At 48.9% G+C, this 23,195-nt stretch overlaps 1 protein-coding gene across 8 annotated transcripts in view; it reads left to right on the top strand.

Annotated features, from left to right (window-relative positions):
- LOC144772195 (NACHT, LRR and PYD domains-containing protein 1a allele 3-like) overlaps positions 1-23,195 on the top strand; it is an 884,004-nt gene that overhangs the window by 401,123 nt on the left and 459,686 nt on the right. For all 8 annotated transcript variants that reach the window (XM_078656332.1, XM_078656333.1, XM_078656327.1 and 5 more), the window contains one exon: positions 15,655-15,920. In XM_078656332.1, coding sequence (XP_078512458.1) covers positions 15,655-15,920 — 266 coding nt within the window. The remainder of the gene's footprint in view (positions 1-15,654; positions 15,921-23,195) is intronic.

The raw sequence follows: 23,195 nt of genomic DNA on the forward strand, positions 1-23,195 counted from the left end.
TGGTGACACTGGCACAAGTGTCCCTATAGGCCTGAGCCATTTAGCCATTAATCAAAGGTGTCTGCCTGTATTTGCCCAAAGTATTGGGACTTATCTCAGGGGATATATCCATATCCCCAGTACAGACAAGGACAGCCTGAGTGAGTGTGCCAACTAAGTTGTCAGACCCCTCAGTTCCCAAGGTTAACCCAACTAATGCCTTGGGAGGTACACTACCACTACTGACTGTACTAGGGGGTGCAGTTGCCTTAGGGGCTGTAGTGGCAGGAGTTTGTCCTCCTCTTTTGGTGCACTCACTAAACCAGTGAGATTTACTTTTGCAGTACTGGCACCACCTTTTTGACTGGCCTTCTTGAGTCTTCTTCTTCTGGGAAGCCTGACCCCCACCCTCTTTGGTTTGTTGGGGACCTGGTGAAGACTTCTGGTCATTTTGTTCACTCTTTGCATTACCCTTCTGGTCTGCTTTCTTCTGACCACCCTGGTTCTGGTTCTGGTTCTGCTTGATCCTTGTCCTGACCCATTTGTCTGCCTTCTTTCCCAATTCTTGGGGAGAGGTCAGATCTGAATCAACAAGGTGCTGGTGCAACAACTGGTTCTGACAATTGTTTAAAATTTGTTCTCTCATCATAAGATTATACAATCCTGTGTAATCTGTAACCTTGCTACCCAGCAACCAGCCCTCCAAAGCCTTAGTGGCACAATCCACAAAGTCAGACCAGTCCTGAGACTGAGTTTTCTGGGTGTCTCTGAACAGCAACCTGTACTGCTCAGTGGTTAAACCAAACCCATCAACCAGTGCATTTTTCAGGACCTGGTAATCATTAGCATCCTCCACTCTTGTAGTGAGGAGCTTATCTCTACCTTTACCATCAAAGGAGAGCCACAGTATAGCTGCCCACTGACTTCGGGGAATGCACTGCACAGTGCAGGCCCTCTCCAAAGCAGCCATCCATTTCTGGATATCATCCCCTTGCTTAAAGGGGGGCACTATCTTAGTCAGGTGTTTAGTATCTAAACCCTTCTCTCTATCTCTTGGGAGATTGCTGCCACCAGTGGGAGCTAGCCCACTCATCTGCTGCTCTCTAGCAAAAGCAAGCTTTTCTTTGGCCAGGGCAAGTTCTTCCCTTTCAATCCTCAGAGCAGCCTGTCTCATTCTAGCTTCATACTCTATTCTCTGAGGGGAAGTCACTCTCCTCTGTGGAGAGTTTCTCCTCCTCTGGGAAGAGGCATTAGAGTGCAGAGATCTATTGGAGTACCTAGAAAGAGATCTATCTCTCCTAACTCCAAGGTTAGGCCCACTTCGGGTTAGTACTGGGGGGCCCCCAGATCCTAGCCCAAGTAAGTCTAGGTTGGCCCTGGTTAGCCTTCTGACTACCTCAAGACCTTTGTCTACCTCATCCCCAGAGAGTTCCTCTTGATCCTCCTCCTCAACTGCAGTAGCAGTGTTGGGGAGGTCTGGATCCCCAGAGGTTCCCTCTAAGGCTGGCATATTCTCATGTAACTGAGAAATCTTTCTGGCATCATATGTCTCTAAGAGACCTATCAGAAAGGGAATGGTGGGGTTTGACCTCTGCTTCAGTTTCCTGGAGGTACAGACTTGTCTCATCTCCTGGAAACTGAGAGCTGCATATCTGGAAGTGACCTGTGGAGGGTCAACACTTACCAGGGGAGTCTCAGTGGACTCTCCATGGTTAGACATGCTTTTCTAGTGAGGTGTAAGTGGTGCACTTACCTACACTATGTGTTTGCCTACTGATCCCTTGCTAGAGTTGTAGTTTAGGGTGTGCTAGGCCCTAGGAGCTACAACAGCTGGTTCAGTAGAACTCAGAGTATTCTAAGCTAAGTTATATGTACCTTTAGTACTTATGTGATCTTTCACAAGATATTCTTAGGGCATGTGTGGTAAAACAACAGCAAGCTCAAATCCCAACCGCTGCTCACCAATGTGAGAAGTTGGCCTGATGTGCAGTGTTCACTATTCTAGTGATCACTATATATCAGTCCAAACAACCCTTATTGATGATTGGTTGTAAGTCAACCTTATAGACCAGCTATCCTAGTAGCATGGATACGAGCAGTCTAAGGCTAAGACTCTAGAGGGCGTGTTAAGCCAGCTGTTTTACCATCACATTACCCCTTGAACACCCAGTGAAAGGACACCACACAAGTGTTATGAAAATAAACAGTGTATTTATTAGAATCACAACAACCCTGTACTCTTTATGAGGACAGGGTGCTAGGCACACAACAAAACTCTTACGAAAATACTTAAGTTAGCACAGTATATACAAATGCCCGAGGGGCACGAAAAACCATATACTTTAAAAGTGGAATGCGAAATTACTAGCAGGTAAGTACAGTACTAATAGGCTTTGGAATCGCTAGGACTTGACTAGGGAATCGTTAGATTACTTCTAGGAGGCCTAGGGGACTCGGGTGCAGAGTGTGCACTCTCACGCGGGATGCGGGACAAAGTCTATGGAAGCTAGTAACGCTAAAGTTAGTGTTCACGGGCGAACCCGACCTGGTAGGGAGAAAACGACAGTGGATCCTGACCCTTGGATAGTGAGGCTATGCTGGGGCACCGAAATGCCGAAGTTACCTAGCCCAGGGGCTGCAGCTGCATAGGTCTCAAAAGACGTCGGGAATCCTCGTTGCCGGACCAGGAGCCTGGAAGAAAAGATGCTGGCAGGCGACCAGTGAAGATAGTTCGAGTTGATCCAAGCCTGGATCTGGAAGATGGATGACACCTGAAAGCAGAGGGGACCAAGTTCGTGACTACTAGCCAGTAGTCAGTGGGCACCAGGAGGGCACCGGATGGTAGTCACCTCGACTAGGTGAGTGGGCGACGCTGGCTCTGCAGATCTCACGGACCAGGAGGCGTTGTCGGCGACCAGGATGGAGAGGCGAGCTGTCCCACGATGGATGAAGCTGTCGGCGTCGAAGAACCCAGGATTGGGCGACAAAGCCATGGCTAATTCAAGCCCACGCGGTGGACTCAAAATGGCGTCTTGAGTGGACCAGGAGGGTCCGGGGTGCTCCTCTTCTGGAAGGGAGCAAGGGCCAGTCTGGAGCAACCAGACCAGCAGCAGTGATGTCGTCGGGCGTCGTTCAGAAGGCCACAAGCCAGCGGGCTAGTAGCCAAACAACGCGGTGAGCAGCAAAAAGCAGAAGGGCCCCACGCCGATCGTGGAGATGCTGGGGGGCTGCTCTTCGGTGCTGGAGCTGCTCAGGGTCGGGGCTTCTCGGACCCCAAAGCACTCGCCAGGAAATTACTCGGCGGGCTTGCTGTGCAGAAGTCGTGCAGTCTTGGCAATAGTCGGTCCCTTGAGGTCTCGTCGCACTCACGGTTCTCAGCTTGGCTGTAGAGGTGAGTAGAGGTCGGAGGTGCCAGGGAAGCCGGGTCTTGTCGAGCTGGGCAGTCGGGTTCCGGAGGAAGGACTTACAGCAGACCGCAGTGTTCTTGCGATGGTGCCTGAGGATGCAGGGTGACTACTCCTTAGCCACAAGGGAGAATCTTGAAGAAGGAAATCTTGAAGTCCTTTCGTAGAAAGTCGTGTCTTGATTCCAAAGATGATCTAATTTGGAAGGGGGCCTGCTCCTACCTTTATCTGGGAAAAGGGGGCTGGCACGCGACTAAGTCCTGCCCTATGGGTGGGACCAGGAGGGGGGTGGTTACACCCACTTCCTTGGCGGGCTTTTCCCCAGCTCAGGGTCTGGAGTGTCCCTGGAACTGGTTCAAGCCGGCCTATGCATAGTGAGCACCGGGGTGCCACTTGCAGTCACCTTCCTCTGAAGCCCTGCCTACCTAGGATACACAAAATCCTGTCTGGGACGGTGCTGGCACCGCCCCTGGCAGGAAACCCTTTGTCCTTATCTCCTGCTCTGGGAGGACTCCCAGCAGCAGGAGGGCAGACTTGTGTCTCGGTGGCAGCATCCATTTTGTGGAGCTGAGGCTCTGTTTGACTTTAACCGGGGTTAGGGGTTACATACATGCCGTGTCCCTCTAGAAGGGTGGAATGCTAACCCCGTCGCCAGAATTGGCGAGGGGTTAGTATTCCAATTCGTATGACACCTTACTCGACATGTTTTGATAAAGCGATACCAGAGTTGGCATATAACCGCGAGGATTATAATGCACTTAAGAGTATATGGTATGCGATATCATGGAAACGGCTAAGGGATAGATCCCGAAAGCCGCAGACAGGCTCAGCTCATGCCAGAGCACCATCTCACACGATCCCAAGCACTCTGCCTTCAGGATTGTTAAGGCCTGCCATAGGAGTGACTGATAGGAGATCTGTGTGTCCATTTTAGGGTTAGATATAGGTATACTATATCTAAAGCAAAGGGTGAGTACACCACCTTGCCCCAGCTGTCGTGCAGCCAGTTGTGTCAGTTTAGTTAGTCAGTCCAGGGGTGGCACAATACATGCTTCAGCCCCTGGGAGACTTCTGGGTGCACCTCAGTCCTGGGTACAGGGACTGGAGAGGGCCCAGTGCCAATTCAGTACCTGAGTACAATTTGGATAGAGAGAACAGCTAGGCTGTGGGTCTGATTAGCAGGCCCACAGCCAGGGAAAGTCGTAAACCAGTGCAGCAAAAAGCAAAAATCTGGGTGATCATAGGATTGCAGACCCTACTCTCCTACAGTAGCCAATGGTCTCCCTACCTTTAGGGTGTCTACACCCTCTAAGTTACCACTTTCTGTGGGAAGGGGTACTACCCTAGCCCTGATAAGCTAATACCTGCCATTTCAAATTGTTGGAATTGGGAAAGTTGGGTCTACATCACCTGCCTCACCTTAAGGGTGGTGCTGACTGAATGTAGGCACTCCTCATAATTTAACAAATTTTCACACCCGTCCTCCCTCCAAATGTGGAGCAGGAAAGGGGGTGTTTCTTATTCTAACCATTTGGTGCCTGCAGCCTGTGTCCTAGATCACATGATTGTGTAGCTGTCAGTTGGCCTTTTGTTGCTTGCTCCCAAACAGTGCAACTATAAGGGTATGGGTGTGAGCAGAGCAGTTCACAGCCCATTTACACGCCAATAGGCCTGCCTCAGCACACCCCAAAGAACCTCAAAATAGCCTTTTGTGACCCCAGACTTTCAGGAGTCTGGGCAGGTGAAAGGAAACTTGAAAGACCACAGGGCAGGAAAGGCCTGAAGAGATTCCCCACTTCAAATCTAGCACCTGCTATAAATATAGGATAATTTCACCAACATTTCAGTTCACTTTTGGACCTGTGGTGGACTCAAGAGGTCTGCACCACCACTTTCACGACTGCTGTGCTGCTCAGCAGAGGCTGCTCAGAAGACAGTTTTGATGCTCACATAGACTGTCTGCACTTTCCAGCCTGTCCTGATGTTTCCAAGGAGTCTGTCCTGCTACTAGAACACGGCTCTCCTGCTGAAATCCAGGATTCCTGAAGTCAAGTCAAGTCAAGTCAGAGAATTTATATAGCGCACTACATACCCAGAGGGTCTCAAGGCGCTTAGGGAGGGGAGGAGGATTACTTGTCAAATATCCAAGTTTTCAGTTGTTTTCTGAATGCTAGGTGGTTCTGGGTAAGGCGAAGGTCAGTGGGGAGTGAGTTCCATGTTTTAGCAGCCAGGTAAGAGAAGGATCTGCCTCCCATGGTGGTCTTGTTGATGCGAGGTACAGTGGCGAGGGCTTGGCTGGAAGAACGTAGTTGGCGGGAGGGGGTGTAGAAGGACAGTCGTGAGTTGAGGCATTCTGGTCCGATGTCGTAGAGTGATTTGTGTGCGAGGGTTAGCAGTCGGAAAGTGATCCTCTTATTGACGGGTAGCCAGTGGAGGTCTTTCAGGTGACCAGAGATGTGTTCGTTGCGCGGGATGTCTAATATGATCCTGGCTGAGGCGTTTTGGATTCGTTGGAGTTTCTTCTGGAGTTTAGCGGTAGTACCTGCGTAGAGGGTGTTTCCGTAGTCCAGTCGGCTCGTGACCAGAGCATGGGTGACTGTTTTTCTGGTTTCGGTGGGGATCCAGCGAAATGTTTTTTTGAGCATGCGGAGAATGTTGAAGCAGGATGAGGATACGGCGCTGACTTGTCTGTTCATTGAAAGTGAAGAATCCAGGATAACGCCTAGGTTCCGTGCGTGGTCTGTCGGGATGGAAGTGGCTCAAAGGGCTAGTTTGCTGGCCACCTGTTCAAAGCCGCAGGGACAAAACAGGCTTGTGGTAGGCCTTTGCCCCAAGAGGTGCCTCCCAAGTCCTGGATCCTTGAAGTGGTGTTGAAGATGCCCAGATAGCCAAAGAACCAAAGTTGTAGCTTTGAAAATGTTCAATCTAAAAGTTGCCTGAGAACCGATGCGAACCAGGAAAATCTGCTTGTTTATCTGCCCAAAGGAGACTCACCGGTAGACCTGACGTTGGGGCAGATCCCACTAATTTCTTCTCTGCAGCACTCAATCCTTTTCAGCTGCCCCTGTCAGGAGGGGTATCCCACCTACTGGAGCCCTCTCCACTACAGCCTGCAGCTGTGTCCCGACAGCAGATATCGACTTCCAAAAGAGTGAACATCGAAAATCTACACTGTGACTTCGGCCTGCGGCTGTCCAACAATGCCTGTTCCTCTGACATCGCTGTCTGCTTAGTCTCGCTGAGATACTACATCCCTTTGACTTTCTGGCAACATTTCTTTTAAGTTTGAAGGTAAGCCAGAGACCAAAGTGATCCATTCTGTGTAGTCGAACCACGTTCCATCGTAGTCATCATCAACTTTTGACTTTGACCCAGTTTCCTGCTACAGATAGTGCTGTTGGCGCTTTGTGCGTTTATTGTACTATTTTCACTGTGATCTTTAACAATTGATAACTCAGGTTCTGCCAATTGGATGTTTGTTGTTTTGGTGTCATTGTGTTCATTACATTTTACTCTGTAAATGTGTGTGGGATTGTTCTTGTGTTGTGCTTTCATTTTATTACTATTTGTATACCGCATAAATAGTGAAGTTAAGCCTGACTGGTTTGTGCCAAGCTACCAGAGGGTTAAGCACAAGTTCATTAAAGCTGACTTTTGTAGTTCACACTGTCTGAGCTTGTGGTTGCTGCTTGGGTAGAATTCATATCCCCTTCATCCTGTAACCTCATTTTTCACACCACCGTACCATAAGAAATGTTTTAGGAGGCACTGATTTCTTAGTACAAGCCGCCAACCTTTGAAGCTCACTACCAGCCAACATTCAAAAGACACAGGAGCATGTACACTTCCGAAGACAGTTGAAAACATGACTGTGCCCTTGTTATCTTCACCGACCATATCCTGGCAACAGAACCCAGAAAGTAGTTGCAAATTCATGCACAATCCTCCTCTTGCAACCAATAAATTACAAATAATTTAACTAGGAAAATGCTTTTGATATGCAGGTAAGTTAAGAAGGGCTGACCTATGGTTTACCATGGCATTCGATAGTTACTCCAGTATTGGAACTTTCATAGATTCCCATAGCTTGTATCATTCCCCGTTGTCGGAATGGGAGCCTCGGTAATAAAATATATATATATATATATATATATATATATAGGTAGATAAACCAAAAGAGGTACAAAAGAGGAAAAATTAGGCCTAGGCCTTATACTATTTTGTACCTTTATAGGTGTCCTTTTGTAAAAAAGACCTAAATGTAGAGCACCAACCAATCAGAACAGCCTCACCCTGGGGAACCTTCCTGAGAAAGCTCAGAGCCTCAGATTTTCTACCGCACGTTGGTGATAAGGAGTCTCCATAGAGCTCTGCTCTAGTTTTCTTTTGAGGTACTGTTTTCTACTAAATCTTTACAGGATTTCTTAACATCTTTATGTAATGGCGGACAAGGAGAAGAAAAGCCTGTTCAGGCCTTGTGCCACATGTTCTAAAAAACGACTTTTTGCTGAGGATAAGCACAAGGATTGTATATACTGCTTATACCCAGATCATAAGGTGGCAGACTGTAAGATCTGCAGAACCTTTTCAACCAAGACCCTACGTGACCGTGAGGGGCGTCTGCTGACATGGCTACAGAAGATGAAGTCGAGAGATAATATTATTTCCAGTGATGAAGAGGATGCTGCTTCAACTATGTCTTCGAAGAGGTCACTGAAGAGGGGTAGGTCATCTGCTTCAGTTTCTTTGGAACCCCCCTCGAAGGCTGTGCGTGGGACCTCTGACAGGTCTGGCAAGCTTGGGCCTGGCGAATCTCCTCACGGAAGTGAAAAGGAGAGGGAGAGGCCGGTACCTGAGGTACCAAGATCCAAGAAAGATGATGGCTCGGCTGGGCCATTCCATCAGGCTGATGGATCTAAAACTTTGAGGAAGACAGCTGTAGAGGTTTCCTCAGTGGCTAAAGTTAAAGAAGCAAAGACTTCGTCGACGACATCGTCGTCGAGTTTACCACCGACGACGACATCTTCTTTACCGTCGACGAAGAAGAAGCTTACGGCGACGACGAGAACTACACCGTCGACGAAGACGACGTCGACGGCGACAGCGTCGATGAAAGCGTCGACGACGACCACGTCGACGACGACAACTTCGTCGACGAAGGCAATTCCGTCGACGATGACAATCTCGTCGACGATGACTATCCCGTCGACGATGACTATCCCGTCGACGATGACTTCGACGACGACAAAGCCAATTCTGTCCTCGACGACGCCACCGTCGACGAGGGAAGAGTCGACATTAGTGAGGGCTGAGCACCCTAGAAAAAGACGTACTACACATGATGTGACTTCGCCGAGGAAGGTAGATCCATTTCCTCCGGCCTTATTGTTTGACAAGGAAAATATTCGGATGAGGAAGATGGTGAATTTGGGGATGCATATAGTCCATCACAATTGCACCTAAAGGTTCATGACTCTGAGCCAGAGAATGAATATTTTTATAATCAACAACAACAACAGCAGCAGGATCGCGTACAATATCAGGATGTCCCGAACCAGCAGGGTTTGGTCTCAATGCCGTTGGCTCTGCTTACGGACTTACGAGCTATGTTGGAGGAATATCGTAGCAGGTAAGCGTCGCGTCCAGTGCAGGATCAGGCGCAGGAGCAATCTCAATTGCCGGCCGCTTGTTCTTCACGGCCCCAGCATGTAGAGGAGGCTGTAGAAGATCCTCAGCGGGTAGAGCTTACCCAGGTTGACACTTCAGAGGACGATGAAGTAGATAATCAGGCTCAAGATCCTGATGTGGAATGGAATCAATATGTTATTCCAGATCCTGCATCCCCAATACCGGACCCAATTGACTCGCCTCTGGCGGACGTGGGAGGTTTTCATAACTTAATGGATAGAGCCACAGCACGTTTTAAGCTCACCATGCCGTCAACTTCCACGGATTGTTTTTTATATGATTTCAAGGAGTCATATCGCAAGGCTGTACGCTCCATTCCCATTGTGGAACATATATGGGAAGAGGGAAAGAAGGTGATGCAGGCGCCGGCTACGGTCATTCCAGTCCTTCCGCGCTTGGAAAAGAAATATAAGGCGCCGGATGACAGTCCAGCTTGCATTGTTGGCCAACCGAGACCGGATTCGGTGATATCGCAAGCAGCTCAGCGAAAGTCACGCAATCCATCGGCTCCTCTAACAGCTCCACCGGACAGAGAAGGTAGACGATTGGATAACGCAGGGAAGCGTTATTTGTCTATTGCTAGTTTGCTGGTCAGGGCTTCCAATGCCCTAGCGATCTTAGCACGATACGACCGTCAGATGTGGAGTGACGTCTCGCCATACTTAAACCATCTCCCTGACGATCCTAAGGCTAAGGCCCAGAAACTCCTGGAGGAGGGACAACGTTCCTCATCGGAAATAATAGATTGTGCGATGGACATCGCTACCACTGCTTTCCGTGCTCTTGGTGGAGCAGCTGTTCTTAGACGTCAGGGTTGGTTGCGGGCGACCTGGTTTCGTCCAGAAGTCCAGAATAAAATCTTGGACTTACCCTTTGACGGTGACATGTTGTTTGGGAAACATGTTGATGATACTCTACAGGGGATAAAGAAGGACACGGAGACGGCTCGGTCCTTGGGCACATTGCAATATAGGAAGACACCTTTCCGTGGAGCAAGAGGAAGAGGCTTCACATCGACAAGAGGTGGTTACCAACAACAACGTTATACTCAACAATCACAATCGTACAGGCCTCAGTACGGTAATCAGTACTATCAGCGTCAATCGCAAACGCAATCTTTCTCTCGCCAAAGCTCATGTGGATGACAGGGTCGGCAGGGCAGGGACGCCTCCAAGCATCAATAGCGGCATCCTGACTCTGCTGACTGTTCCTCTGCCCCATGTATCCCCGGTGGGCGGCAGGATCTCTCAACATCTGAGCAGCTGGGAACAGATAACATCGGATCAATGGGTATTGAACATCATCCGTCAGGGACACACATTGGAGTTCCAGAATTTTCCACCTTACAGAGCTCCCCACGCCACAAATACGAGACACTTACGCCTTCTGCAGTTAGAAGTTCAACAAATGCATCAGAAAGGGGCGATCCAGCGTGTCCCTCTATCGCTAAGAGGCGAAGGCTTCTATTCCAGGTTTTTCCTGATTCAGAAGACCAAAGACAAGTGGCGTCCGATCCTGGACTTAAGGGAGCTCAACACCTATCTCGTGAAACTCTCATTTCGGATGATCTCACTCCAGGATATTTTGCGCCTCCTGAATCCAGGCGACTTTATGGCTACGTTAGACCTGGAAGATGCCTATTTCCATATCCCGATCCACCCAGCTCACAGACGTTTCCTTCGCTTCACAGTGGGCAAGAGTCACTTCCAGTTCATGGTGCTCCCATTCGGGTTGAGATCAGCGCCGCGGATATTCACAAAGGTGCTGGCCCCGGTGGCAGCTTTTCTGAGAAGGCAGTCGCTAGAGGTTTTCCCGTACTTGGACGACTGGCTGCTAAAGGCACCAAGTTATCAAGCGGCTGCAGGAGCAGTAGGGACATGTTTGCGTCTCTTCGATCAGCTCGGCTTTCAGCTCAACCGAGAGAAATCTGTCCTTCGGCCGGCCAATTCTGTGAAATTCCTGGGCGCTCTTATCGATGCGCAGGCTTGCAAAGCTTACCCATCGGAAGAAAGAAAAGCAAAACTCATTTCTTCGGCCAGTCGACTGCGAAAGAGGCAGTCAGGATGTACAAGTCTCTTCTAGGGTCGATTTCCTCCTGTATTCAATTGATTCCGCACTGCAGGCTGCGGATGCGTCCCTTGCAAGAGCAACTAGACCTTCAGTGGAGGCAAGTGGACGGTTCTTTCAACGACAAGGTCAAGGTCACCCTACAGATGAAGCAGGCGACGGCCTGGTGGATTGAAGGTTCTCACCTTTCGGTGGGTCTCAGTTTCAGAATGCCTCCGGCCCCACACATCATTACAACAGATGCCTCCCTTCAGGGATGGGGAGCGGTCATGCAGGACCTCCAAGTCAGTGGGCATTGGGCGCCGGTGGAGGGTCGTCTGCATATAAATGTTCTGGAGCTGAGAGCCATTCGGTTGGTTGTGTTAGCTTTCCTCCCAAGGATAAGGAACTCATCCATCCTAGTGCGTACGGACAACACCACGGCCATGCACTATGTCAACAAGCAGGGAGGCACAAGATCGTCACAACTGTCCAAGGAAGCTCAACTACTGTGGGAATGGGCGATTTTGCAGGACATCTCGCTGGTGGCAGAGCATCTGCCAGGCGTAGACAACACAAAGGCGGATACTCTAAGTCGCCTAAGAGCGATTTCTCACAAGTGGGAATTGGACGATTCAGTGATCAAGGAGATCTTCGCCCAATGGGGGACACCAGCGATCGACCTGTTCGCCACGCCGGCAAACAAGAAATGCCGGTATTATGCAAGCAGGGAACACCATCGGGGATCGCTGGGAATGCACTTTTGATGTCCTGGTCCGGCGCATTTGTTTACGCCTTTCCTCCGTTTCCCCTAATTCCTCGAGTCCTCAGGAAACTCAAGATGGACCTATGCAAGATGATTCTGATGCTCCTGCCTGGGCTCGCCAGTTTTGGTTCACGGAGCTTCTCCTTCTGTCTCAAGACAATCCCATACATCTAAGACCCAGCCAGTCTCTTCTGTCAATGTCCAACGGGCAAGTTCTCCACCCGAACCCGAACTCGCTTCAATTGGCAGCATGGCTCCTGAGCACAGAGAGTTCAGAGATCTAGACATTTCTGACGAATGCAGAAACATCTTGGCTCAGGCGCGGGCGCCTAGCACGAATAGGACGTATAGAGCAAAGTGGAAGCGTTTCTACATATGGTGCCAGCGAGAAGGAGTGCACCCTTTTTCATCTGCTCCACATCAACTCTTGCCATATATCCTGTCATTAGCTCATGCAGGTCTTGCCCATTCTTCCATCAAGGTCCACTTGGCGGCAATCTCCAGATACAGAAGAACAAGATCAGGTCCTTCTCTTTTATCAACAAGAGTCATAAAGCAATTCTTAAAAGGACTGTTTAGAGTGTTTCCACCAATCCGACCGCCACCTCCTGTATGGCATCTAAATGTGGTCCTGGCCCAACTAATGAGGCCCCCGTTTGAACCAATTCATAAGTCTGACTTGAAATTCTTGTCATGGAAGGTGGCTCTTCTCCTCGCTCTCACCTCTGCGAGGAGGGCGGGAGAGCTACAGGCTCTGACCATTAAAGAGCCCTTCTTGCAGTGGACTTTCACCTGAATGAACCAATTGTTCTGAATTCCTTTTTCCCTCGGCCTTCCACTCCGGCCGAAAGGGCACTTCATTCTCTAGACGTCCAGAGATGTCTAAAATTCTATCTTCAACGCACGGCTGGGTTTAGGAAATCACCTCAGCTGTTTGTGACTTTTGGGACCCCTCGTAAGGGGTTTCCGTTATCAAAACAAGGGATCTCCAGATGGATATCTAGTGCGATCCGTTTCTGCCAGCAGGCGGCGGGGAAGCCCCTGGAAGGATAGGTTAAAGTGCACTCCACGAGGTTTATCTCATCTTCAACGGCGCTGTTTGCAGGAGTATCGATTAAGGACATCTGCAGAGCGGCCACCTGGAGCAGTACTGATTCCTTCACAAGGCACTACTGCTTGGACTCCTCTGCTAAAGGGGATGCGGCTGTTGGTCAAGCGGTCCTGAGAAATCTCTTCCAGTGAGCGGTGAGCTTTCCTTTCTACCCTCCTTCCTTTCTTTCACATTTCGTTATTTATACTGTTGTTTAACTGTATTGTGATATTATGGTGAATTCATGACATATTATGTAAGGTTATTGGGATGTTATACACGAAATGTGCTAAGTATGCTACTGCTATCTATTCTGATACAAGCTATGGGAATCTATGAAAGTTCCAATACTGGAGTAAGAAACAAGTTACTTACCTGTAACTTTAGTTCTCCAGTATTGGTAACTTTCATAGATTCCCATGCGCCCACCCACCTCCCCTGGGAAAGCTCACCCCTTTTGGCATATGTCATTCGGGCTATACAACGGCTACGAAAATCTGAGGCTCTGAGCTTTCTCAGGAAGGTTCCACAGGGTGAGGCTGTTCTGATTGGTTGGTGCTCTACATTTGGGTCTTTTTTACAAAAGGACACCTATAGGCTACAAAATAGTATAAGGCCTAGGCCTAATTTTTCCTCTTTTGTACCTTTTTTGGTTTATCTACCTATATATATATATATATATATATATATATATATATATATATATATATATATATATATATATATATATATATTTTATTACCGAGGCTCCCATCATTCCGACGACGGGGAATGATACAAGCTATGGGAATCTATGAAAGTTACCAATACCGGAGAACTAAAGTTACAGGTAAGTAACTTGTTTCTTATGTACTTCCATTTTTAACTATTATGACCCACAATATGGCTAAAAACATAACACGTAGCAGCCAGCAACAAATTATGACTTCTACCTCTTAAATTCAAATAACACATACCTGCAATGAGGGTTATTCATCACCGATACTGTACAGCAGCAGGACTAGCCGTCACCAAATGAACAGGCATGGGATAACTGAAAAGATCTGTCACCCGTTGCTGGACAAGTCAGTGGGCTTTAGTATAGTCCATTCTCTGCTCGTCCCAAATATCACTACAATCTGAACACTTCTTTACATCTCTCAAAGGCACTCAGCGATGAGATGATAATAAAGATGTCCGTCCCAACAGATCCCTCCACATTTCTCACCCTCCAAACATTCCAAATCAGGACAAAAAAGATCAACAAAATCTCCAATTGAACAACCTAGTGCAGAAACCATCTAAGCAGTGTGAGACTGTGAAGTCCCCGCAGAGTGAATTATGGAAAAACATGAAAGTATTCAATAATGCAGGGGTGGGCCAGGCTCTGCTGATGTTGGTTACTTTTCTTCTTCCTGCTATTCTGAATCATCTAGAGTTTGTGTCCCAGCATGCTTTGCAGGAACATTGATCCCTTCCTGCACATCTAACTACGTTGTTGATGGTATAGAGCGACATTACATTGTAATGCTGCTTGAATACTGCAGAAAAACTCAAAAAGATGGTTTCAATACAACAAAGTAGCATGAGGAATGGTAGGGGTGAGGGAGAACAGATGAGCAGAGGGCAGGGCAGAGGGGAAGGGAGCAGAGGGAAGAGAGAGAGTGAGAGCTCCCTTAAAGCACTAACAGGCAAATGAAAACATAATTTCCTGATTCCAGCTGTGGAAGGATAGGGGCTGCTCACTCAAAAGATGATTCAGGTAGAAATTCTTCAGTGATGGGACAATCACAAGCATAGGAGGAAAGACAATGAATCAGGAGCATCTAACTGAGTGAGGAGAAGGCTACCAAATCAGGAACAGGTGGCTGACCCAAGGCCAGTGACTGCACGTGCCATAGTGTAGGCTCTGCAAAGCATCAGATCGCGTTTGCGGGCAGAAGCGGCTGTGGAGTGGGTTACTTTGGGATTATGGATACAGATCAGTCCCCTCAAACCATGGATATCAGCTAAGGTGTGATGAACAGGTGGTTGTGATTATGAACCATACATACAATCTATATATGGAGCGGCTTAACGGTTGCCAAAGGAATCATAATAAAGAACTGTAAACCGTAGCCTGCCTAATGCAGGCAGCCCTCGAAAACTAGTATAGGAAAATAGCTATTTTTGCAGACTTCTGGTATATTTGTGGGAAATTTATTTGTAAACGTTGTTATATGTATATGTAAAGCGCACGATCACTGGCGAGAATAACTTTGTCCAATTGAACTTTGTATAAAGAGTATGATATCCTTCACTGTATCTACTTCCACTTCATTCTGCTCTTGCTACTTGTTTTCCTTCCTTCATATGCGTTCTTTTTCAAACCTTTATTGTAAAAAAAAACTGTCCATAGATTTTGTTGTGTCTGATATACAGGAGTCTTTGTATGGTGAAAATTAAAGTTTCTTATGTGCGCTTTTTGCTAATTTCAAGTATTCTGGTTCTGTGTTAAACATGAGTAGTTAAAATATGTATAAAAAAAAAGAACATTAAATAATGTTCACTTTTAACCCTGCTGCATCATACATTATGGTGTTTAGATAGTGCTCACATTTTACCTAATAGTCTTGCATGATGCTTTGTATCTGAGAGATAGATGCACTAAATAATTCTGTCTGCATTATCAAATGTGACCCCTGGTGAATGTGTCGTTTCAGATGGAAATACACGCGAGTCTAAATTACAAATCGCCCACTTTGGAGCTAATGGAGAGATGACTCTGGAAGCCCCAAGTGAAGTGCAGGCATTCCATGTTGTCCTGAGAAACCCTACATTTTCTCCAATCGGTGTGGTTTTGAGATTGATCCCACCCTTACGGAGACAGTTTCCCTTCTATGGACAAACGATACTGTACCGGGCGATCCAAGCGGCTGATATAACTCTTCATCTGTATCTGATCCCCGATGAAGCACACATAAAAAAGGTAGGGTCAAGTTCAGATCTTTGATTTGTTCATAAATGATTCAACTCCAACATATGCCTTACTCTTATATTTGTTTGTTTGTAGAAGACACGCCACATAATATAATTGGTTCTTAAAGCTGAAGGAGAAAGCATTGTGGTCACAGAGCTGCACACCATAGAATGTTGTTTATAGTGAGAAAGCATTTTATTCCACTATTGTTGAATTTGTATAGGGCCTCATGACCCTGAGAAGACCAAGACTCTCACTTTGGTGGATGGTTAGCAGGCTAATTTGTAAGATATTCTGGGTGGGAAGTGTGGATTTATAGTGTTTTTTTTTAGTGGATAGTGTTAAAGTGTCCTGCTTCATCGCGGGGGCTCTCATGTCAGGCGTAGATGCGCTTAAGTGTGGATTGAGAGACGCTGTCACTAAAACCTGTACAGACGGTAGGCTTGTAGAGCGACCCATGTGGGGAGGAGTTTTGGTGTCTTGTGTAATCAGCTGATTGTGACAATCAAGTAGCTTCACTTACACACAGAGTGGAGTGAAGAAGACTGAGCGATGCAGTCACATATTGTAGTGGACTGGCAGCTGACAACCAATCCTAACAATCAGATATAAGTTAATAAGGACACTCAATGAGGAGCAATACACCAATAGTGTGCACAACATAGCGTTCGAGGCATGTGGGCTGCTGAATTCATATCTATTGCATAGATCGCCGCCTAGTGTTGGGTCCGGATGATTGCACATTGTTGTCCTGGAAGAGTCTTCGAAGTATCACGAGATAGGTGGCTCCTCCCCTGGACTACAGTGCGCATGGGCATCGACTCCATCCTCAGATTGTTTTTTTCCGCCATTGGGTTCGGATGTAATTTCGTTATCTCCAGTTCGGAATCGACATAAACTTTTTAGAGGCCCGAAGGCCTTTTTCGAACCGTCGGTATTGTTTGCGTTCGGTCCCGGTTCACTTCCAACTCAGTTCGAGTCGGATATCCAGGGAGTCGGGTGACTTCTTGGTGATCGATGCCCTGTCGACGCAGCAAGACTTTCGACGGCATGGAACGGAGTCCGTTCAAGAAATGTCCAGTGTGTGGATCGAAGTATCCTCACATTGACGTCCATCCAGTGTGCAACAAGTGCCTGTCGCCGGACCACGATGAGGCCAGCTGTATGGCCTGTTCCAGGTTTCGTTCGAAGAAGACGATTAAGCTTCGGCGCGTGGCGCGCCTCGAGGCCCGGCGAACGGCCCCGGTGGACATCTTCGACGACGAAGAAGCAGACGGACAGCAGGTTCAGATACAGATTTCACCTCCAACGGTGGACATCGAGTACGACTGCGAAGCGAACGTCGAAGGCCAAGACGTAGAAGTTGTCGACGAGGTTTGGGGACGACGACGAGGCCAATGGGGCCATGGAAGATAGCCCAGAGGAAGGGCTATGCCCCGTTCGAACACTTACAAAGGCTCAGGTCGAGGGATCGCCACATGGACTTACCCAAGACCTTACACCAAGATCCACGGCCCCGCCTTTTGGCCCGGCTACGGACACTTCAGCGGAGCCGCCATTGTCGAAATCGAAACCGAAACTGAAACCATCGGTGTCGACGACAACGAAGACGGTCGAGGCGCCATCGAAACCGAAGACGTCTGCTCCCCCATCGACGCCATCGTCTTCAGAGGTGTCGAAGACTACGAAAGCTATCGACCCGGTCAAAGTGACGAAAGTGGTCAAGGCCGTCGAGCCGAGCGCTAGAAAGGCCGTCGACTCGGGGTCCAGCAAGGCGGTCAAGTCGAAATCCAAAAAGGCTGTCGAGCCGAAGTCGGACACGGCCATCAAGCCAAAACCCAGAAGGCCCGTCGAGACGACGTCAGGCAAGGGCACCGAGCCGAAGTCTGGAATCCCGACGCCGGGGGTCACGGCCGCAGATCCGAAGCCGTCGACGTCTGCAGCTGTAAATAGAGATCGAAGCGCCCCGGAGAAGGATGCTCCTGCGCCTCGATCAGAAAAACATAAGTCATCGACAATCGGGTCTGCCCCTGGGGGTGGACCGAGGTCATCTGTCGGGTCGACGAAACCATCCGCTTCCTTTACGAAGCAGGTCTCGGACTCCCTCAAGCGACTTAAGGTCAAGGCTTCAGCATCGGAACCGAAGATACCTTCCGCCCCGAAGCAAGCTGTCCCGACGCCAAAAACTTAGACGCCGATCCTTTTCACGTTACCGCCTAAGGTGGCGCCGAAGGCCTTTGCACCCCGGTCGGTGCCCAAAGACTCTGTGGTGTCGACGCCGACTCACCCGGCTGGGAGTTTGAAGCGTCGAACATCTTTATTAGAGGAGCAGTCGGAGCATTTCATCGATGCCGACACCGGGAAGCTTACGCTTTACAAAAGGAAAATTACAGCATCGCAGCCTTTGGAGTCATTTACAATTCCTCTGAAGCGCAAAAAACCTGCACCAGAAGCACCTGTCTTGGTAGAGCCAATAGTTCCACAGACTCTAAGAAGTGCAACACCCTCACCCACTTATTCTGATGGAGAGGATGAAGGGGAGCAGATGAGGAATACAACTTTCCTACCAACACAGAGCCTGATGAGCAACAGGACTCGTGGGTGGAGGCAGGTGATCAAGGGGATCAGCACACCGTCCATGACCCTCAGGTGTACACCGTCAAAACATCTCCCACTGAAGATTCTGCGGCATTTAATGCCTTGATTGAGAGGGCAGCTAAAAACCACGCTGTTGAAATGCATGCTGACCCTGTGGAGGTTGACTTCCTATTTGACACTTTCTCCACTGCCGAAAAGACGGTAAAGACTCTTCCAATGCTAAAAGGGGTCCTTAAGCATGCTGCGGACATTTTTAAAGAACCCACAAGGTCAAGGGTTGTCAACCCTAGAATTGAAAAGAAGTATAGACCGGCACCTGGCGATCCTACCTACATCAAGGGCCAGTTGCCATTGGACTCTTTGGTGGTCTCTAATGCCCGCAAAAGGGCGAACTCGCAAACTACGGGTGAAGCTCCTCCCCCAGACAAAGAATCAAAAGTGCTGGAGGCATCAGGGAAGAGAGTAGCAGCTCAGGGGGGCAACATCTGGCGTATCTCAAACACGCAGGCACTCTTGGCCAGATACGACAGGGCACACTATGACACCCTAGAGACCCTGTTGCAACACCTCCCAGATCAGTTTAAAGAGGAAGCTGAGATGCTTGTCCAAGAAGGGAAGCTCATCTCCAACGCTGCTATAAAGTGTGCTCTAGACGTTGCGGACACAGCAGCAAGGGCAATCAACACTAGCGTAATGTTGAGGCGTCAAGCATGGCTCCGAATCTCCGGGTTCAAGCCAGAGATACAGACTACCATCCTCAACCAGCCAGTGAACCCTGACAGGTTATTTGGTCCAGAGGTGGATACCACCCTGGAAAAAATAAAGAAAGATACTGAAACTGCCAAGTCCATGGGAGCTCTACAGTCCCAACAGTTTTGTGGGAACACTTTTCGTCGCTCAGGCAATCGAGGTGTTACCAGAGGCCACATGTCACAGCAGCCACAGTTCAATAAAGGTGGGGCGCAATCCTCGTATACCAAGCAGAGTAGAGGAGGATACCGGGGCAACAGTACCAAGGGCAGAGGCAGAGGCAACAACAGTTCCCGTTCCTCTGCCACCAACAAACAGTGACTCCTGGTCACTGCCCCCGACCATCCAACACCTGTCGGGGGGAGACTACAGCAGTTCCTGCCAGTCTGGAAGTCCATCACAACAGACGGGTGGGTCAGGAAACTCATCCAGTTCGGCTATTGCTTGGAGCTAACATCCACTCCACCCAACATACCCCCAAGACACCGTCCTATGTCAGCAGAGCATTTGCACTTATTGCAGCAGGAGGTTCTTGTCATGCTGCAAAAAGGCGCAATAGAGCTCGTGCCAGTGGAGGAAGAAGGCACAGGGGTGTACTCCCTGTACTTCTTAATCCCAAAGAAGGACGGGTCCCTCAGACCTATTCTGGACCTAAGGCCCCTAAACCTGTACATTCTCTCAGAACACTTCCACATGCTCACACTGCAGCAGGTTCTTCCATTGCTAAATCAGGGAGACTTCCTCGCAACCTTGGATCTCAAGGATGCTTACTTTCACATCCCACTCCATCCATCCCACAGGAAATACCTCAGGTTCACCATTCAGGACCGGCATTATCAATTCAAGGTCCTTCCTTTCGGAGTGACCACAGCCCCCAGAGTGTTCACGAAATGTCTGGCGACAGTGGCGGCGCACTTCAGGAGACAGAACGTCCATGTCTATCCTTATCTGGACGACTGGCTGGTTCAAGCAAAGTCAGCCCAGCAGTGCGCCGCCGACATGTCCCACACCATTCACCTTCTTCACAGTCTGGGGTTTTCACTGAACTATCCGAATTCGCACCTTGAGCCAGCCCATGTGCGGCAGTATTTGGGCGCGACGATAGATACTTTTGCGGCCACGGCTCAGCCGAATTCAGTGAGGATCGACAACATCCAGTCGCTAATCCAAAAGTTCAGACCGCAACACTCACTTCCAGCGAGAGTGTTCATGCAGTTGATAGGCATGATGGCCTCCTGCATCTTCATAGTCCAGCACGCAAGGTTGCATATGCGTCCGCTCCAAGAATGCTTGGCACATCAGTGGACTCAGGCTCAAGACAGTTGAAAGACCTAGTGTTGGTGACCGGTCGGGCATACAACTCTCTGCATTGGTGGAATCCACACAACCTTTGCAAGGGCCGACCGTTCCAAGAGCCTGTGCCACTGATTATCCTGACGACGGACGCATCTCTCCAGGGATGGGGAGCTCATGTGCTCCATTACACGGTGCAGGGACTATGGACGACGCAGCAAAAGAAGATGCACATCAACTACCTAGAACTGATGGCAATCTTCATGGCACTCAAGTCCTTCAAAGTACATCTGTGCAACAAAGTTGTGTTGATCCGGACGGACAACATGACAGCCATGTACTACATTCAAAAGCAGGGAGGTACACACTCTCCACAGTTGTCTCATCTGGCTCAGAGCGTGTGGAAGTGGGCCATTCAGAGGAACATCTTCCTCATGGCGGAACACCTCCCGGACAAGGACAATCAGATGGCGGATCTGCTCAGCAGGTACAGCCACCAGATGCACGAGTGGGAGTTACATCGATCAGTACTCCGCCCGTACTTCCAGCAGTGGGGTCATCCGGAGATAGACCTGTTTGCCACAAGGGAAAACGCAAAATGCCAAAGCTTTGCCGCCAGGTTCCCTCACCCACAGTCGCAGGGCAATGCGATATGGATGAACTGGTCAGGCAGATTTGCGTACGCTTTTCCCCCAGCACCTCTCATTCCGCTGGTGGCAAGAAAGCTAAAGCAACACTCGATGACGCTCATCCTGGTTGCTCCAACGTGGGCACGCCAACCATGGTACACCAGGTTTCTAGAACTCTCCGTGGTACCGCATCAAAGGCTACACCTCACACCCAGGCTCTTGACGCAGAACCATGGCGACATTCAGCATCCAGATACGCAACAGCTCAATCTGGCGATCTGGCTCCTGAGGTCTTAGAGTTTGGCTACCTTAATTTGCCTCCTGAATGCATGGACATCATCTGGGAGGCAAGAAAGCCCACTACCAGAGCTTGCTATGCAGCGAAATGGAAGCGGTTTGTCATTTACTGTACAGAACACAACATCAACCCGCTAGATGCATCCATTCCTAATATCATCTGCTATTTGTTACATCTTTACAAATGCAATCTAGCATATGCTTCCATTCGGATACACTTATCCGCCATAGCGGCTTATCTCCAAAACAGGCAGCATCTCTCTGTTTTCAGGGTGCCTGCCATTAAGGCATTTCTAGAGGGGCTGAAGCGGGTCATCCCTCCCAGGACCCCTCCAGCTCCTGTGTGGAACCTCAATGTGGTCCTAACCAGATTGATGGGCCCACCTTTTGAGCCTCTACATTCATGTGAGATTCAGTTCTTAACATGGAAAGTGGCTTTTCTCATTGCCATCACGTCTCTACGACGTGTTAGTGAGCTACAGGCGCTCACAGTACAAGAGCCATTTATCCAAATTCATTCTAACAGGGTGGTGCTGCGCACTAACCCTAAGTTTCTTCCTAAGGTGGTGTCGCAGTTTCATGTAACAGTAGCAGAAAGAATGCTCCACACGCTTGATGTCAAAAGAGCGTTAATGTACTACATTGACAGAACAAAAGACTTTAGAAAGACACAACAGCTCTTTGTTGCCTTCTCAGCTCAGCACAAAGGCAACCCCATTTCCAAAGCACGAATAGCCAGGTGGATCGTTAAGTGTATTCAGATTTGCTATCACAAGGCTAAGCGCACTTTAACGGCCCCCCCCAGAGCCCACTCCACCCGCAAGTTTGGGGCCTCCATGGCGTTCCTAGGCAATATTCCTTTGGAAGATATTTGTAGAGCAGCCACATGGTCTACACCACATACATTTACTAAACACTACTGTGTAGATGTGCACTCCAAACAGCAGGCAGCTGTAGGACAGGCTGTTCTTAAAACACTTTTTCAGACTTCTGCAGCTGGCACGGGTGGCCGCCGTTAATGGAGGGACTGCTATGTATTCTATGCTATAGATATGAATTCATGATTCAGAAAAGGGGGTGGTGATGAACAGAGTGCCTGAATTAAGCAGACCACTCTTACCCAGTCCAAAGATCAGGGCTTGATCCATCACCGTTTTTTAGCTCACTGCACCATCCCAGCTCAGAACTTGGCTATATGCAAATTAGTCTGTTCCTGTCCCAGTGCATGATGGGAACAGGGCAAACCAAACTACCAAGCCAATTCTTATACTGGGAAGGAAACAAGCTTCCGGGGACTGGTTTCTGCCATTTCAGGCGTCGTCGGCCCGGCTTGCTTGAATCCTGATGGTGCAGACCACTCTTACCCAGTCCAAAGATCTTTGGACTGGGTAAGAGTGGTCTGCTTAATTCAGACACTCTGTTCATCACCACCCCCTTTTCTGAATCATTTTGTCCACCATAAGCGTGGAAGGGTATACTCAGACATGAGTCCCTTGCTCACTGCTCCATCAGGATTCAAGCAAGCCGGGCCGACGACGCCTGAAATGGCAGAAACCGGTCCCCGGAAGCTTGTCTCCTTTCTGGTGAAGAATTGGCTTGGTAGTTTGGTCTGCCCTGTTCCCATGATCCACTGGGCCAGGGACAGACTAATTTGCATATAGCCAGGTTCTGAGCTGGGATGGGGCAGTGAGCTAAATAACGGTGATGGATCAAGCCC

The sequence above is a fragment of the Lissotriton helveticus genome, chromosome 8, assembly GCF_964261635.1.
Source record: "Lissotriton helveticus chromosome 8, aLisHel1.1, whole genome shotgun sequence".
Lineage (NCBI taxonomy): Eukaryota > Metazoa > Chordata > Amphibia > Caudata > Salamandridae > Lissotriton > Lissotriton helveticus.